Source organism: Pararge aegeria, chromosome 3, assembly GCF_905163445.1.
Source record: "Pararge aegeria chromosome 3, ilParAegt1.1, whole genome shotgun sequence".
Taxonomy (NCBI): Eukaryota; Metazoa; Arthropoda; class Insecta; order Lepidoptera; family Nymphalidae; genus Pararge; species Pararge aegeria.
Genome location: NC_053182.1, coordinates 16,824,424 through 16,841,599, shown reverse-complemented (window position 1 = coordinate 16,841,599; position 17,176 = coordinate 16,824,424). Strand labels below are relative to the sequence as shown.

Genomic DNA, 17,176 nt, shown 5'->3' with positions numbered 1-17,176 from the left:
ATCCCCCGGGAAAGGATAAAAATGTATCTTCTCCCACAGCTTTATCAACTCTCAAATCATTGGCACACGAGTGAAAATAATATCCAAATAATATATATGTGTAATAATAAACGGGGGTAAACTTCCCCTATTCCATGTTTCCGTGATTTAGAAGGTGGACACGTTAATTATATCCCTTGGCAGGGGATATAATTATTGTCTCCTGCCTGTGATATCCCAGCAGGAATCAGGGAACTTGGGATATAAAGTGTCCTGATCCCATATTTGTGTAAAACTCCATTAAGATCGGCGAATGTTGAGCCAAACATAAAAAAAACCAAATTGGGAGGTTTCAAAGATAATGTCGGTTTCAACTTTTATCACAAATAGCTATCGTTAAATTAAGTAAAAGTCAAAATCATACTCTTACGATTTTGACTCTTAATTTGACTATTTTACATGAAACTATATAAAATTATAGTATAGGTAAATACTAAAAAGCCCGTGGCTCGGATCACGTAGTCACTGATAGTATGTGGGAAACCATCGGTTTCAGCTTTTATCACTAAATACAAATAGCCATCGTTAAATTAAATAAAAGTCAAAATCATACTCTTACGATTTTGACTCTTAATTTAACTATTTTACATGGAACTATATATATAATTACTAGCTCTTACCCGCGACTTCGTCTGCGTTTGATTTAGTTTTTAAAGTATTCAGTATCGCTAAGCCTTAAATGAGTATAGTAGTATATATATAAAACATGTGACTGTAAATTAATTATAGACAAATAATTTGCAATAAAATAAAATTGCGACTATAATTAAAGATCTATGCTATCCTATCTCTTAAGTTGGACCAGACTGCTCATGGTGTGCCAATTTAATTTAAAATCGGTTAAGTAGTTTAGGAGTCCATCGCGGACAAACATCGTGACAGGAGATTTATATATATTAAGATGGTAAAGGTAAATACTAAAAAAAGCCCGTGGCTCGGATCACGTAGTCACCGATGGTATGTGAGAAACCATCGGCTATAAAAAGAGCAATACTTCGCAGGGCATGCAAGTAATACGACCTACTAAGCGCCGCCCTGCGAACATAAACCTGAGGCGTACATGTACCTACAGCATCCTGAAGGTAATTGCTGGCAGGTTGGACTGCAGGTATGTGAGTCACTGCTGTGATTTTTGATTTTCGGATGGACACTTGCCGCTAACCACCTGAGGGCTACGGCGTCACCGGGGGAGTGGGGCGAGCGCGAAAGCTCGCCATGAGAAGAGCCCCAGGGTTCGACGACATCGGGGGGAGAGTGGAGGACGTCGACCCGAGGGTGCCTCCTGCGAGCGCTTGGACCTCGGCTCGGTTCGACGTTAATCTGAGTGTTGGTGGACTTCTGGACTAATCATTGTTTAGTCTGAACGCCTCCGTGACCGTGGTAAGGATCCACGTCCGGATGACGTCAGAAATCGGGGCCCTAGTCTTCGCCGGTGAAGACGCTGTGTTGGTTGTGTGTTTGTGTGCTGTTGGGACACATAGTCGGTAGTGTCACTGCTGTGCTATTTCAAATGGATTGGAGCGATACGCATATTTAAATATAACGTATTGTTTTTTGTTTAATATTTTTAAAGTTATACTTCTTTTGGCGCGTTAGGGAAAATGATGAGAGTAAATTTTTACGATGTCGTCTATTGTGTGGAGTTTGTGTATGATTTGGGTAAGATCTATTTATTCCGCTTGGTGATTGCCACGTGTTTTGTGTGTAAGTAATGTTGGACGGGCCTGGTGTCCTTGAACAGATTTGAGTATTTGATGCCTATTTATGTATATATAGATAAATTATAATTATCGAAAAGGGTTATCGAGTCTACCGGTGATCTTAGAGCGGGTAGTTACCTTGGCCAACGAATTAGTTTGGCCATCCAAAGGGGCAATTAGGAACTGTGCCTCGCTGCGGTGGTTTCGAGGACGTTTTAGAGTTTATTTATTTTTAAATAGTTTATTTTAGGTTATATTTATAAAATAATTATTTTAAAGTATAGATATATTGTTTATTATATTTAAATAACCTATATTTAATGAGATAATGCCTTATAATAAAACTTTCAATGAATTAAAAACCTTTATCTATTTTTGTTAGTGTTGTTTTCTCTACAAACGTCGACTAAGGCGAAAGTTACCTTGTTACGCCAAAAAGGTATAACTTCGAACGCGTGTACATAAGTAAACACACAATTGACAATTGAAATATGAGCCTTGATGCCTTAAATAAAAAATATTCTTATTGTTATATCGACAACCACGCCATTCAGACCGGAACAAGGAAATTCTTCTTGGCGGCAGAAATAAGAATGGATAGTATTTCACCGGACGAGCACAAGAAAGTCACAAGAACCTATTACGAAAATCGTACTATATGGTTACCCGGGTGGTAAAAATGGTTGAGTTTGTCTGGTGGGATGCTTCGGCCGTGGCTGGTTACCCCACCAAGATAGACAAGCTTAATAGCCATTTAGCGTTCTGTTACAATGTCGTGTAGACACCGATTAGAGATATGTGTTTAATAATATACCTCAACAGATTAGCCCGTTACCATCTTAGACTGCATAATCATTTACCAACAGGTGAGATTGCAGTCAAGGGCTAACTTGTAGTGGAATAAAAAACCTACCTAGTTGCTATAGACAAAGGCATCAGTATTCAAACACAAGTTTACTAACTACACTCGTAACTAACGTGATGTCTAAAAAAGTGTGCTTGACTATAACTGATAATGTTTTCACGTACATATAAATGCACCTTTAATGACTTAATAGAAAGGGAGTATGTGTCGGCGAATTAATGATACGACATAAAACCCACGCGGAATATTAACGATACGCAACATGCGAGGTATTTGTGAAAAAATTACAAATTTTCGAAACGTACTGCCGAGTCTCGGAATTATTCCCGTTTGGATTTTTTGTTTCAACTTCCACGCAATAATAGTTGGAAATGCGTTATTTATGACGGAGACGTTATTACTCGTAATTAAATCGACGTTTAAACTTTTTTTTTTTTCGAACTTTTTGCTTGAACAAGCACTTCACTAATTAGAGTGGTGAATGACCACAAGAAAAGTGTGTATTATCAGGGTTAAAGGTCTGTTTATAAATAATTCAAACATAGATTCACAGTTAATAAAAACCGATAGTATTCATGAACAAACATACACACCTTATAATTTTGCTATTTATGGTGGTTATTTTTGCTGGACAGTTATTTTACTTAATAAATACTAAAAAAATAAATAAATGTAAAAGTAGTTTTTACTTTTAATCCAAAAATAAAAACATAAAAAAATGGTTCTTAATATAATTATATTAGAAGCAGTTACGAGTATATTGCAGTCACCATCAACCTATGAACTGTTGGGAACAGACCCTCTATTTAGTAAAGATGGTTTTAGCGGACAGATCCAACACGGTACTTCAGTGTAGGTTGACGAGCTTTAAAGATTATCAGAATTCAAAATTATGACGTCTCGTCATAAGTACCTACCGCTTGTACTATTTTTGTGATTTCAAACTGTCAGTTTAAAATATATATTTTCTGAGGATTCTTTATGTTCTTAATTCAATGGGTATTCCGTGATGTACGAAATTGCAATAAAAGTGATCGGAATATTTCATATAAACCACATACAATAATTAAAGGTTAGTTGAATATTTTAAAACACGTTTTCTATTAGTTTTAATACTATTACATTTACGAACGAAACGAAACGAAGCATAGAGACAAATACAGTAATTATAATTTCTTTGACCTTTTGATTATCTGTAAGTGTGGTACAAATGGGTGCAAATAAAGAAACGGTAGAGTTGTAATAATGGTCACAAAATTATTCATTACAAATGTTGTGTTGTTCATTCGAAATGAGTTTCCACTGTCTGTCATAACAGAATATTACGACCTTTGCTTTGACGAAGATTAATATCGTGCGTGTAGATTTCGAGTGATATCGTTAGTGACGTCATAACAAATGTCGATGTCGGCGATTTTTTTTATCGACAAAGCGCACCTGCTGTAATTGCGACTACCTCATTGCAGTGTACAGTAATAATAACTAATTATTTTGTACCTACCATGCGGGTGAAATTCAACGTCGATATTGCATGTTTTACTTAAATCAGCGGGTATGCTTATATAATTTTCATTATGAAACTAAAAAGCAAAATTATTCAATAAATTAAGGCAGATAAAATTCAAAAAACAACAAAAAAAAAATCTGTATTTAACATAGCAAGACTTCCAAAATCTCTATTAAGCTTTCCTTGGTTACTTTTTTATAAAATGGAATTTGATAAAGTGTAATATTTTAAAACGGTTATTGATAATATCGGTACCTACTTCAAGATCATATACTAAGCAGCATAGTAAATGTTTCTAAGAGATAGCAAACTGAGCAGCTAAGCAACCTAGATAGCAGCTAAGTATCTTCTGACCTAGAACCATTGATAAATAAGCAGCTTTAGTCCTGCGGACAAACGAACGATCAAAGTAACTTGACCAACAAAAAAATCATGAACTCCCACGAACCTAGGATACACTGCATCGTATTTTTTGTCAAACAGTTATATGATATAACCTTGTTATATCAAAAAATGTGGTGATGGCTCGGTGTTAAGGACGCTGGTCTCCCTCCCGGGGGACCAAGTTTGATCCCCGGCACGCACCTTTGTGCGTTTCAGCAGCTATGTGCGTTTTAAATTTAAGGAATTAATTATCACTTGCTTTAACGGTGAAGGAAAAGAAGGAAAACATAGTGAGGATACCTGCATGCCTGAGAGTTCTTAATGTTCTCACATGTGTGTGAAGTCTACCAATACCCACTTAGCCAGTGTGAGAGGAGACTCGTGACGGTAATTATAATGGTGAATGATGAACCCACGTTATGATGATGAACAGCGTTCATCTTCTATATAGAAGGAAGAGAGATAAGAACCCAACCAAAAAAAACAGCGATTAACTTTTTTATTTTTCTACAATCATCATTCTTTTAGTTATTATTCCGTGCAAGACATTTTAGGTAAATTTTGCTTTTTCTTTCTTCTCCGCAGCGTATTCCCGGTATTTTATAACCAGGCTCTGTTTATTATTCTAGACAGATTTGACAGGCAACAAGTTTTTAAATGTAGCGTATGCAGGTAAGCAATTATGCCTAATAAGGTACCATGCCACATTTTAATTAGTATACCTACTTACATATGAATTTTACCGCATAGTATTTTGCAGTAAAGCTGTCTTTATAGAATTTAGACTTTAAAGAATACAATTGTTTTGTTAAACAGCATTAAAACGTCCACCATTAAACCAACAGCATTAAACCTAAGTCGCTTAAAAATAATCCTATTTTTAAACGACTTTAATAAAAGCAGGAGGATTCTCAATTCGACTATATGTTTTTTTGTATGTTTGTTGCGTTGTCTCCGAATTAATTATAAACTGATCTCTATGATTACCTTCGCATCTTAATTTCTGATCCGCACCGCTAGGATCTGGAATGCCCTTCCAGCTTCCATTTTTCCCAGTGCCTACAATATGAGTACCTTCAAATCAAGAGTGATTATGGCTATAATAAAGCAATCTATATTATTATTTTTCCGTGATTTTCACTTTCTCTACTTATTATTAGACTTATTGCTTCAGGAAGGTCGTCAAAAGGGGAGTTTTTGAATTTTGTGCATATTGAAAGTATGCTAGCCCACGTCTTCTTCTAAGCAACCTTTGCTTGGGTCAAGATCGGTCAAAGACACTATTTCACAGTAGTCTGTTACTGTTTAGTAAACAATTTATTGCACTTTCTATTCAGGTGTGACAAATGGGCGTAAATAACTTCGCCAATGCCACATAGGTACACAGCTTCTTTCGTCAGATAAAAATAAACATAATTATTTTTACTGTTGACTGTGTTATGTGTTGTTGTTGTTGTGTGTTGAGGTGTTCACTTTTCTATATCGGCTGTTATAAATATCCCGTCCTGCAACTCACAGGAAAAAAGATATCTACACCCCCATTCTATGTATCTATATTATGGTGTTCTGTACTTCTTCTTCTCCTCCCTCTGCCCCTCCCTCGTCGTCTATTGTGTGGAGTTTGTGTATGATTTGGGTAAGATCTATTTATTCCGCTTGGTGACTGCCGCGTGTTTTGTGTTAATGTTTGAGGGGCCTGGTGTCCTTGAAGAGATTTGAGTATTTGATGGTTGTTGTGTGTTTTGTACGTGCTGGTCTGGTTGAGTATTGTGTACAAATACAGTGTCACCTAGGACTTTGCTGAGAATGATTGATGTATGTATGGCTGCTTGTTTTTGAAGAATGCTTATGTAAATGTTCAAGTCTAACTTATCTATATCAATCTATACTATATTATATTATATGGCTATAATAAGCCATTATATTATATTAATATTATATCTTCTACGCAAGCGCGCTCCACCTTAGGCTGGATCATCGCTTACCAAGTTACCATCAGGTGTGATGGCAGTCAAGCGCTCGTCTATACACATAGAAAAAAAGAATGGTATTTCAGACATCAGAGGTATGGAACAACGAATACCTCTGATGAATATCTTCGTAGATGAAGAACAGAACTCTTTCATGTGCAGGAGTAAAACGCAACCAGTGTGGTAGTTTGGTAAACGGTAGGTTTCTTAATAACAAAAACTAGAAAAGTGATAATAAAGACTACGGTTGACCACTGAATACACATTAATAAGGATTACACGAGTTACGATTCAGTAACCTTATAGTTGCTTAGCAATCTAAGCAGATCGTAACCAAGGAGCAAAAAACCTCCTCAAAAATTAACGATTCTGCATCGGCATAAACAATATGTGTAAAAGGTGCATGAACAGTTCACAGACAATAAATTTAAGCACCAACGCACTAAAAAGCGTGATAAAAGTTTTGATTCCATGTTTTCTTTTTCATAAACAAACTGGCATATCATATCAACCCATTACCGGCCCACTGCAGGGCACGGGTCTCCCACACATGAAAAGGGTTTAGGGTCCACCACGTGGGCCCAGTGCGGATTGTTGGACTCCTTTAAGAACATTACAGAGAACTCTCAGGTATGCAGGTTATCTCTGTTATCCTTCACCGTTGAAGCAAGTGCTATTTTAATTGTATAAATGGCAATAACTTGGAAAAATTAGTGGTACGTTCTGGGATTCGAAATTTAGACCGTAGTCCTAACCACTAGACTATCACCGCTTTACAGCCTTAATTTATTTAAAATTTTAATTAGTTAGCTTTAATTATGCACCATTTTCAATTATGAAGAGCTAAGTTAGTGCCAGTAGGTATGCTCAAGGCCTATGCCGTAATAATAATTAAAGAGTATAATACAAATAACCTTATTACTAAGTTATTAAAGATCATAATCGCTCTTCAGTGAGTGTTTTAACAAACGAATGACATATAAACCACAATCCTACAAAGTAGTTCCTTAAACATTCCTCAAATAACCATGAATCATTTTTTTTTGAAACATTCACTTTATGTACGATTTCCGTATAAAGAAGGTCCTGAATAACTGCAAATAAGGCAGCGTACATCGGAATTGAGTCAGTCTGCTGTGCAAGTTTAATAAATGAATAAACTCCGAAGCAAAACAAGTAATCACATTTTATACCAATCTGTAGTCTTAGTAGAATATTTGCTTACTGGCACTCGAGGAGTCGTTTTCGCACATAAAACTCTATAGCTTCAAAGAAAAATTTGTCTTACTGTAGTGGATTTGGGGTCGTAAATCCTGCACTCCTGATTTTCATTTTCAATCTGTCCAAATCTAAGGAGTTATATGCAAATTTGAATTTTAAGTGCATACAAATAAGATCCATTTTACACTGAACTTCAATATATTGATGCTCGTAAACGATGCTGGGTTGCGAGCGTCCAAACGATAATACTGCTATTGGAAGTACCTTTTTGGAATCTTAGACTGAAAAGCTTATTAAATCCTCATCAAAGTCACCTGGTGTTCTTATTAGAAAACCTCGAACCCGAGGACTTTACAATGGAAGCTCAACTAAGTTATTTCTTCATTAAAAGTAATACTGAACCCTTCTTTATGCGTGTTCCCATCAATTTGATCAGTTATTTTTCACCATCGTAACATGTACTCAATATTCTTAATCAGTTTAATTTAAAAGCAAATGAGGCGATAAGATAGTCAAATTAACTTCCTTAAAGTACAACCCAATTATTTTAAAGTTTAAACAGACCCTGCAAGTAAAGGGGTGCTTATCGATAACAGTAATTGCTTTTGGTTATTACTTGTAACATAATTATTGACGCCAAGAGATCTGGGTTTGATTCCCGATAGAAAATTACTTTTTGAAAACTAGTAAACACCATTAAACTAATTTTGTACGATAATATATTTATATTTTTTAATGTCATTATAGGTTTGAAAAGCTGTGATATCGCAGCAGGTAGGGGCTTCACTTTCGGGGGACCGAGTTCGAATCCCAGCACGCAACTGTAACTTTTCTAAGTTATGTGCGTTTAAGTAATTAAGAATATCACTTGCTTCGACGGTGATGGAAAACATCGTGAGTAAACCGGCATGCCTGAGAGTTCTACATAATGTTCTCAAAGGTATGTGGAGTCCACCTATCCGCACTGGGCCAGCGTGGTGGCCCACAACTACGGTCTCCTCTCACAAGGAGAATGCTCAAGTTCATAGCTCAACATTCACTAGACTGTGAGATGATGATAACAAAAAAAACTGGCTAAGTTTGTTGTGGGCTCTTCTTAGACCTGGGCGCGTTTTTAACCCTCCTAGCTTTAGTTTTTAGGTAACGAATGCAGTTAGCACCATCACTAACATTAGTGTAACATGTTAAATGTATGAACGCTTCATAAGTGCCTGTAATAAGGTCTACGTGAAAAAAACATTTTAGAATTTGAATTTGAGTAGATAATCATCATTTTCGGGTGCAAAAGTAGCAATTTGTACATTTACGAAGTTTTTACATACTTTTTTATATTTACTTATGATAAAATTAATTTCGTCACCTAAAGTTACGACTACCTGTTTAATAATTGTTATTGTCTAATCCTAGAGAATATTATGGATGTGAAAGTGTGTTTGTATTTTTGTTCGTTTGTCTTTACTTCATGCACTATAAAAGCAACTTATTACCTTAATTTTTGGTACAGAGTTAGTTCAAAGGACGTACATAGAGTACTTTTTATACCGGCAAACAAAGCAGACCATAAACGCCGGCAGCAGCTATAAGTTATGTCAAAGTTATTAAAAAAAGAACGCCAAACTGTTATATGTTATTTTTATTTCGGTACGTACTAGTGCTACCTGCCACCCGCACCCGCCTCTAAAATTTATATCATTCTTTTTTTTTAATTTTTTTTCCTTTATATAATTTTGCCTGTTAATTTGTCAAACGTTTGTTATTAAGACCATAGATATAGGAAAGACACTACCTCCTGAAACACAGTTTTTAAACTACTGCAGGAGACAGGGCTTCACACTTGTGTAAACTATTTTCTAATAAAATACAGATAATATTACCTTGAAAGCAATCTCATCTGGTGATGTTAGTCATGACGCAGTCTGAGATTAAGGTCATTAAAGGGCTTATTTGAATATCGAAATTTGGAATAATTGTCTTTCCTATAGAATGATATTTTTGACGCAACCTAAAAACATCAAATGGAAGTCGTCAACACTTTATAAAAAAATTATGTCAAATTATTTTGAATGAATGAATGAATACACTTTTATTATACACCACAACAAAATTATAAATAAAAATTTAACAAAAAGTATACAATTTGGCTGCCTTATCGCTACATAGCGATCTCTACCAGGCAACCAAACGCGTAAAACACATTTAAAAACGTATTTTGTTCTAAAACCAAATTAATAGAAATAGCACGTGTGTTAGTAAATAATATAGGTTGCGGTTTCGGCTTTACTTTCGGGGGGCCAAGTTCGAGTTTTAAGGTCGGAGTTTTAGGCAATTAAAATATCACTAGTTTCAATACTGAAGAAAAACATCTTGAGCCTGCATCGTGGAAGGCATCGTGGGGAGAACTTTCAGGCATACAGATAAAGTGCTCAAAGGCATGTGGAGTCCACCAATCTGCATTGACCCAGCGTGGTGGGTCGGTAATGGTTGATAGGATGATGATAAAGAGTATATTATATAAAACTTGATTTTCACTCGTTGTGCCTACTCAGAAAATTAAGCATGCTACAATTGCAGTTTGATGTTTGTGTTCCTTGAATGCCCTGCGAAGTGATGCTTCTAGGCGATGTTTATCCACTTCAAAGGAAATTGCATACAATTCTGCAATAAACTACCCATTGACATCTTGGAAATGTCTTAAAAAGTTCAAAGTTTGTATTAAACGTAAGCTTATAGAAAAGTCCTATTATAGTATAAAGGACTACGTAATCGATAAAAAAGCTTGGCTGTGAATTATTGCTCTAACCAGGTTGCTCTCATAATAATTTTAAATGACACTGTGAGATGGTGATAACAAAAAAAAACACCCGGCTAAGTTGGTTGTGGGCTTCTTAGACCAGGACGCGTTTGGAACCCTCGTAGCTTTAGTTTTTAGTTAACGAATGTGGTTATCGCCATCATCTAACTACCGTGTAAGTCTTATGTACGCATCAAAAGTGCCACCTACCTACTTGAATAAAGATATTTTTGACTTTGACTTTGACTTCGGTTTCATTGCTTACATAATAAAAAAAAATTGTTTAAATGTGGCAACCCTACATAAGATCATAAGCGTTCTTTTTACGTGACATGACTTGCAATTATAAATGGTGAGATGATGGATACATTTTCGATGACTGATTTAATTCTTTGCCTTCATATTAAAATTATGAATATGTATATCTTAATTTAAAAACTTGAAATCAATTTAAATACAAGGTCTAATTCGCATTACGGTTTAAGAATGAGCGTTTATTGAAATCGCTACGAGCGTTTTTACATAATCCAATCCATCCCATATCAGTTACACGATATCATTTCAACACAGAGACACAAGGAAAATCTTCCAAGCTCCGCTTTACTCCTTTAGAGAAACCACCTTAAAGGTTTCAAACAATAAGAATTTGAATGCCCATAACGTTGAAAAACATGGAGCTCTTATACGACCTTTAAACACCCATCTCACCCCATGGGGTAAATTACCGCAATAATAAAGTAACCTACGTTTTACCAACTGTATAAGTTCAATGTGCTTGTGAAAATTCCGCCAAAATATATTGAGCCGTTTCAATGATTAGTTGGATCAAACAGACAGACACAATTTGACAACAGTAATTATAACAGATTAAGACACGCGATAGCGTGTCAAACAAAGTCCAAGCCAAGAGAAAGGAACAGCCGCCGCAGCTACTGTTATATTACACAAACCATTTAGCGTCACCTTTGCCTCCTTAATGACTCAAAGTCTACGTATTATAAAAGATGAAAAATGCATTAGAGTAGCATGATGGCATAAGAGAACGTCACGCCGGTAACCGTGTCGGCATACGGCATGCTAAGGTGTTTCACATAAAAATAGAAATATCTCTTAGACGTTGTACGTAACTTGGAACACACTCCATCCCTCCGGTGCCAGGCTCGTGACGTCACCCGCTTAACCAGCCGCTTCCGGCGCTAAATTGGACTGTTAATCGATTACAACACGGCAAATTCAATAGCTGTAGCCTTAGTACAAGATTTCCTCGCTGGCAATCGTTTTTGAATATGGAAATACTTGGTCATCGGTGTAAAATGGATCTTATTGCTATTCAGTTAAAATTTAAATTTGCGTACAATTCTTTAGCGAGGGCTTTTGATAGAACGTTTGTTAAACAAAATTCAGAAGTACAAGATTTGTGACTCTAAAACGAGTGACATTAGGTTCATTTTACTTTGACAATACTGAGTTTAAGCTCGGAAACGACTCCTCGATTGCAAGCGGGCAAATCTTGTACTATGGCCGTACACTAAGGGCAGGTGAAGCTAATTCTTTGCCCTGGACTATTGGGAATGATAGGAGGTATAACTAAATAGTAGGTAGATATGACTCGCAGCGTTTACCTGCTTTGGTTATTAGGATTGAAATCGAACGTAACCTATTTATACCTAGCTTTGTATTTATTAACAAACAGGCTATTGTCCGTGGCACAGTTGTCAGTGCTGTGGTCTTATGAGTAGAGGGCCGGGTTCGATGGCCGTCAGGGGATTTTCGAAATTTATAATTTATGAACACTGACACTGACAAAGAGTTAGAAGTACTTTATTTTTAACCTAAAGCTAGAGCTTTAGGTTAAAAATAAAGATTCGATATTATTATATTATAGTAATCAATTAGAATAACGTATCACAGTCTTTTTCCATAGACAAAAAAGAGGTTTTACGTTAGGGCTGTAGCAGTTATATAAAACCCATAATAAACACATATAAGTTTCAACTTTTAAGGCGGCATTGTATCGAAACGCTTTAAAAAAAAAACCGAAAAGTAAAACCTCTTTTTTGTATTGGTTTAATACTGTGCCACTCAAATGCTATACTCGTAAATATTTCATAACAGACGCTAATAATAAATTAAAAAAAAAAAAAAACAATCTTGTCAATCTGACAATCGTCCTCACGCACTAATGGTGTAAAAGGTACAGTATTGTACAGGTACAGGTACATATGTTTCTTATAAATTATTTTAAAATTAAAGTCAAAATTAGTTAAAATAGATATATAGGTCAAATAGGTATTTCTTTATTCGAATAGGTCCCATAGATGGCACTTTTGATGCGTTCATTACACGAAAAATGCACACATTCGTACACTTAAGAATAAAGCTACTAGGCTTAAGAAGAATCAAGAAAAACTGAGCCTGGTGTTCTTTTTGTTATCACCATCTCACATTCTTTGTCGACTTCTTTTCCGTAGAATTTGCTTTCCGAACCGGTGGTATAATCACAACAAACAGACATACTTCTTCTTATACTTCTACTTAAAAGTTCTTAAATAAGGCCTACTTTAATTTTTATTTTATTTAACAAACCATAGCCAAATTTGGTTAAAGAACCATAAAAGTCATAAACAAAAACTCGCTCAAAATACCTATCTATGCTGTACAATTTATAACGGCGTTATCATTTTTCAATTAAATGCTTAACTATATAGATAATTCCCGTTAGTTATCGCATTGTAATTTCAGCTAATTACAATTTTATTGTAATTCGATGTAATTCCGATGGTATATAGCAATTTTATCGGCACGTAATGAGGCGCGTATGCAATAAAGCAAATTATTCCCATTGCAGCTGACATTGTAGTGTAGGAGTCGGTGATATAATCCCTACTTGAATCGTAACAGCTAGTTGCGATTTCGACTAAGCAAATTTTATATCTCTTGGTACAAAGCAGTCTACAATGCTATGTCATCTTCATCATCATCAACCAATTAACAGGTTTCGTCTCAGAATTAGAAGGGTTTAAGCCGTAGTCCACCAAGCTGGTCAAGTGCGGATTGGTAGACTCCACGCGCCTATGAAAACATATATATCTTCATAATTTTCTGTGGCATGCAGTTTTCCTCATTTTCACTGTTATAGTAAGCGGTATTTTATTGCCTAAAATGAGTACTTGCAAAAGCCTGTAGAGGTTGCGTCCAAATCGTTGGAGCCGTTTTACCACTAACAACGGATCGGACAAAACTTTAGAACAGGTGGTTTGTGTATGCCATCGTTCAAATCATATGGCCGTTATAATAGCTAGTTTTTTTTAAGCCAATGGTGGAGACTTTAATTTTAATTATTTGCTGTTATAAGTATAACTATATCTATATCTTTACATATTGGCAAATAAGTATTTGTTTGGTATTTTAAACTATGAAAACATTTAACTTAATTTTTAAAGTACTAAATTTTACTTATTTTGAAATTACTAAAATTTCACTTTACACTTAAATAGATTTACAGCTTTAATTAATAGATTAAAGCTATGCGGATGCAGATGGTTCAACTAAGCCAAAACAAAAAAAAAACGGTCAGGCAGTAATAAATATGCCAAAAATAAAACAAAACGTCTGTCTTCAAGTTTTAAGATGTTGTTTCGATCCGACATAGCATAGGATGAGGGCAGGAAGATAATAAACCTATAGCTAAGCTCCCCAAAGTTTTCCACCAGCTCTCAGACTAACAGGCGCAAATTATTTCCACCGCATCAGACATTGTTGATATCTATGGGTAATTATGTATTTTATGGACGCTCAAAAACATTGTAATACTGCACATGAAGTTGTAGTCGTAAATTGGTCATAATTTTTAAGATACTCCATGATAAAACGAAATACGTAATAAACGTAGAGTCCATGATCGTTATTCGCGATTGGTATATTCTGAAAGAGATATTGGGGACTGCCCACTGTTGGGCACTGGCTTCCTCTTCCATAGGCATGGGGGATTTAAAGTTTGGACCCCCCACGCTGCAACATCAACATTAGTTGATTGACTACGGTGGCGAGTACATGGTTTTTACCAGGGTAGACATAAAGCAAGAAATTGAAAATTCTAATTTATATATGAGTAATGTAAAAAAAACGGTAGGCAGTGCTTTTGTGCATGCATGAAATGCATCTTACTGTTTGAATATTAATGCCACACGATTAAATTTGAGCCATAAACCGGGAACGTTATTATAGCTTGATGTTCATAGACACAAATTTTAAACATGGTATTTTCTTAAATAAACGTTCTTACGATGTTATGTCGATGTGAGGATACGATGAAAATACAAAGTAGTTCATTCGTGGTTTATGGCTCATGAGGAAATTAGTCATTTTAGAATTTAAAAAAAAAAGAAAAAATTGCATGACCATAATATGTTTTTATGTATGTATAGATATTAAACGACAAGTGCAAGGGTAATAGTTAAAAGGTATTAATCTACAACTAACACAAATCTTGTAATATTGAACAGTAAAAGTTTGAGTAGTTTAATAGCCAGGTTTACAGCGTAGGTACTTTCTTTAATAGAACGCATTAATTTTTAAGGTAATTATGAAGTTATTTTTGTTGCAAGAAAATTAAAAAAAAAAAAGTAACAGTAATTTGACTTTTATTTTTGCCTTTTCTATTTACCTTTTTTTTTGTTTGAGTCTAAAAATCTCAAAAATACCTGTAAGAAAGTAGGTAGTTAGGCAATAATTAATCGTACGTCGTATTCATGTAAATAAAAAGGAAGAATAAATTGTTTTAACAAAATAATTTATTGAAAAAGTTCTCTCTAATTAGGTCGTAGTTATTATATCTACATTCTACGCACTCTCACGCTACGTTCAGGACTCTTTATAGAGAAGGAGAGTTTTAAGAAGTTAGCTAATTGTTGCATACTCTTGTACGTAGGTAAGCTATAAATTATATGTAGAATTTGCATAAGTACCTATATAAAAAAAAATATTAATAATATAAATTACACTCATAATATGGGATGAAGATATTTAAAGATATTTGCGAAGATCACACAAAATAACTTCGAAAAAAAAACTTGTTGAACCTAAATATATACTCTTACGTATTTTAAACTTAAATACACTGATGTCAATATATCGATTAAAAAAAAAGTTAAAACGTTCCATTTTCAAAAATAATGTTTTTAAACTCACCCTCGCTCGGATTTCCATTTCCGTCGGCAGGCCTATCGCAGTCCTCAGCGCCGACGAGGTTCCTTATACTAAACGAAGTTGTCTTCCGCGAAACCTCAACCACCCCGGTAACATCACTTCCCGTACCATTCAGTTCACGACACTGTTCCGTTCCGTTCACAACCTCCCCGGTCCCATCTTCACCACGTCTCGTCGTAAGGTCCATTTTTGAACTTTTAATTTTGAAACTTGTATCCCTTCTACCGCATATATCATTTTCACGCACTTGACAGTCTGGGCAGTATCATTTTTGGATCACAATTATTTTTTTATTTACCACAGATTACGAATTAATTACAGTCAATTTATGTAGTACTTGTTTTTGTTTTGTTTTCAGTCGATGAGGTTTTGAAGCACTTATATCGACGTTAATAGAATTTATAGTTTATTTTGATGGAACAATTTTTTCAGTTAGTTACTCTTTTTTTTTTTGTAAACAAGGCAATGGAAGGCACGTATTCAGCCGGCGGTGTAATGTATCGCGAGCGCTCAGTTACGCGCGCCAACTCGGCCGTGGTGAACGCGACTGGTCCTCTTTCCCTCCTCTAGAGTGCGTTCGCGCGTTCCTCCCTACGCCCTCTGAGGCGGAGTCACCGCCCACGCACGACATTTTAACTTTTACGCGTCGTACGTGACGTTTAGTTAGTTTACACTACGAAAATATCTACGCGATAATTTTATCGCAATCTTGTAACAACATAAATAAATTAGTTCTAAATATAGCGATATGAATTCGCAAGATTAAAAAATATATGGTTTATTATAATTGATGCAATTTATATACTTAGATTTTGTAGAAAATAAAATGTACGTTTGCTTTACCAAAATAAAATATACTGTGAGAAAATGAACGAAGATTTCGACATAGTTCTACATTTACGCGTTTAATGCGTCAGCTGAAAGCTAGGTAGAGACTAGAGTCTAAAAACAAATAACATTATTGACGGTTATAAATTTGTCAACTTCCAATAATCTGATTGGATTATTAGCAGATCCTCGCTGCGCTCCGGTTGTCTCCGCTGTCGAAATCCTCTACACTTCTCACAGCTGTATTGGTTTATTACACTCTCTAAAAGCAATATTATATTAAAATTACAGTTTATTTCGCATAACTTGACATCAAATAATGTAACAGAATTATAATTTTGACTCAAAAGGTGAAAAATATTAAAATAATACTGCTTTAAGCGATGGTAGTAAGCCCATTACAGTACCTTTAGAATAATATAATTGTTCTTTTAGCAGAGATCTCAACAGACTCATAATTTTTTCAATCTAGTTCAAATAAATTCACACCGCGTATTTTTTTTAATCGCTTTTGTTACATAGCAAAAAATTTTAAAAAATATATTCAATTTTCTAAATATTCATACCAAACATAGTATTCAAACCACTACGCGCAAAATTGTAAGATGATGCAATAATTAATCTCTTAGTAGCTTGATTTGTCTATTCCTCACTCAACTTATC

At 35.1% G+C, this 17,176-nt stretch overlaps 1 protein-coding gene across 1 annotated transcript in view; it reads right to left on the bottom strand.

The window, feature by feature from the left end:
- LOC120637458 (homeobox protein aristaless-like) overlaps positions 1-16,078 on the bottom strand; it is a 130,757-nt gene extending 114,679 nt beyond the window's left edge. Inside the window, exon 1 of the mRNA XM_039909310.1 lies at positions 15,668-16,078. Coding sequence (XP_039765244.1) covers positions 15,668-15,872 — 205 coding nt within the window. The 5' untranslated portion in view covers positions 15,873-16,078. The remainder of the gene's footprint in view (positions 1-15,667) is intronic.
- Positions 16,079-17,176: the final 1,098 nt, after the last annotated feature.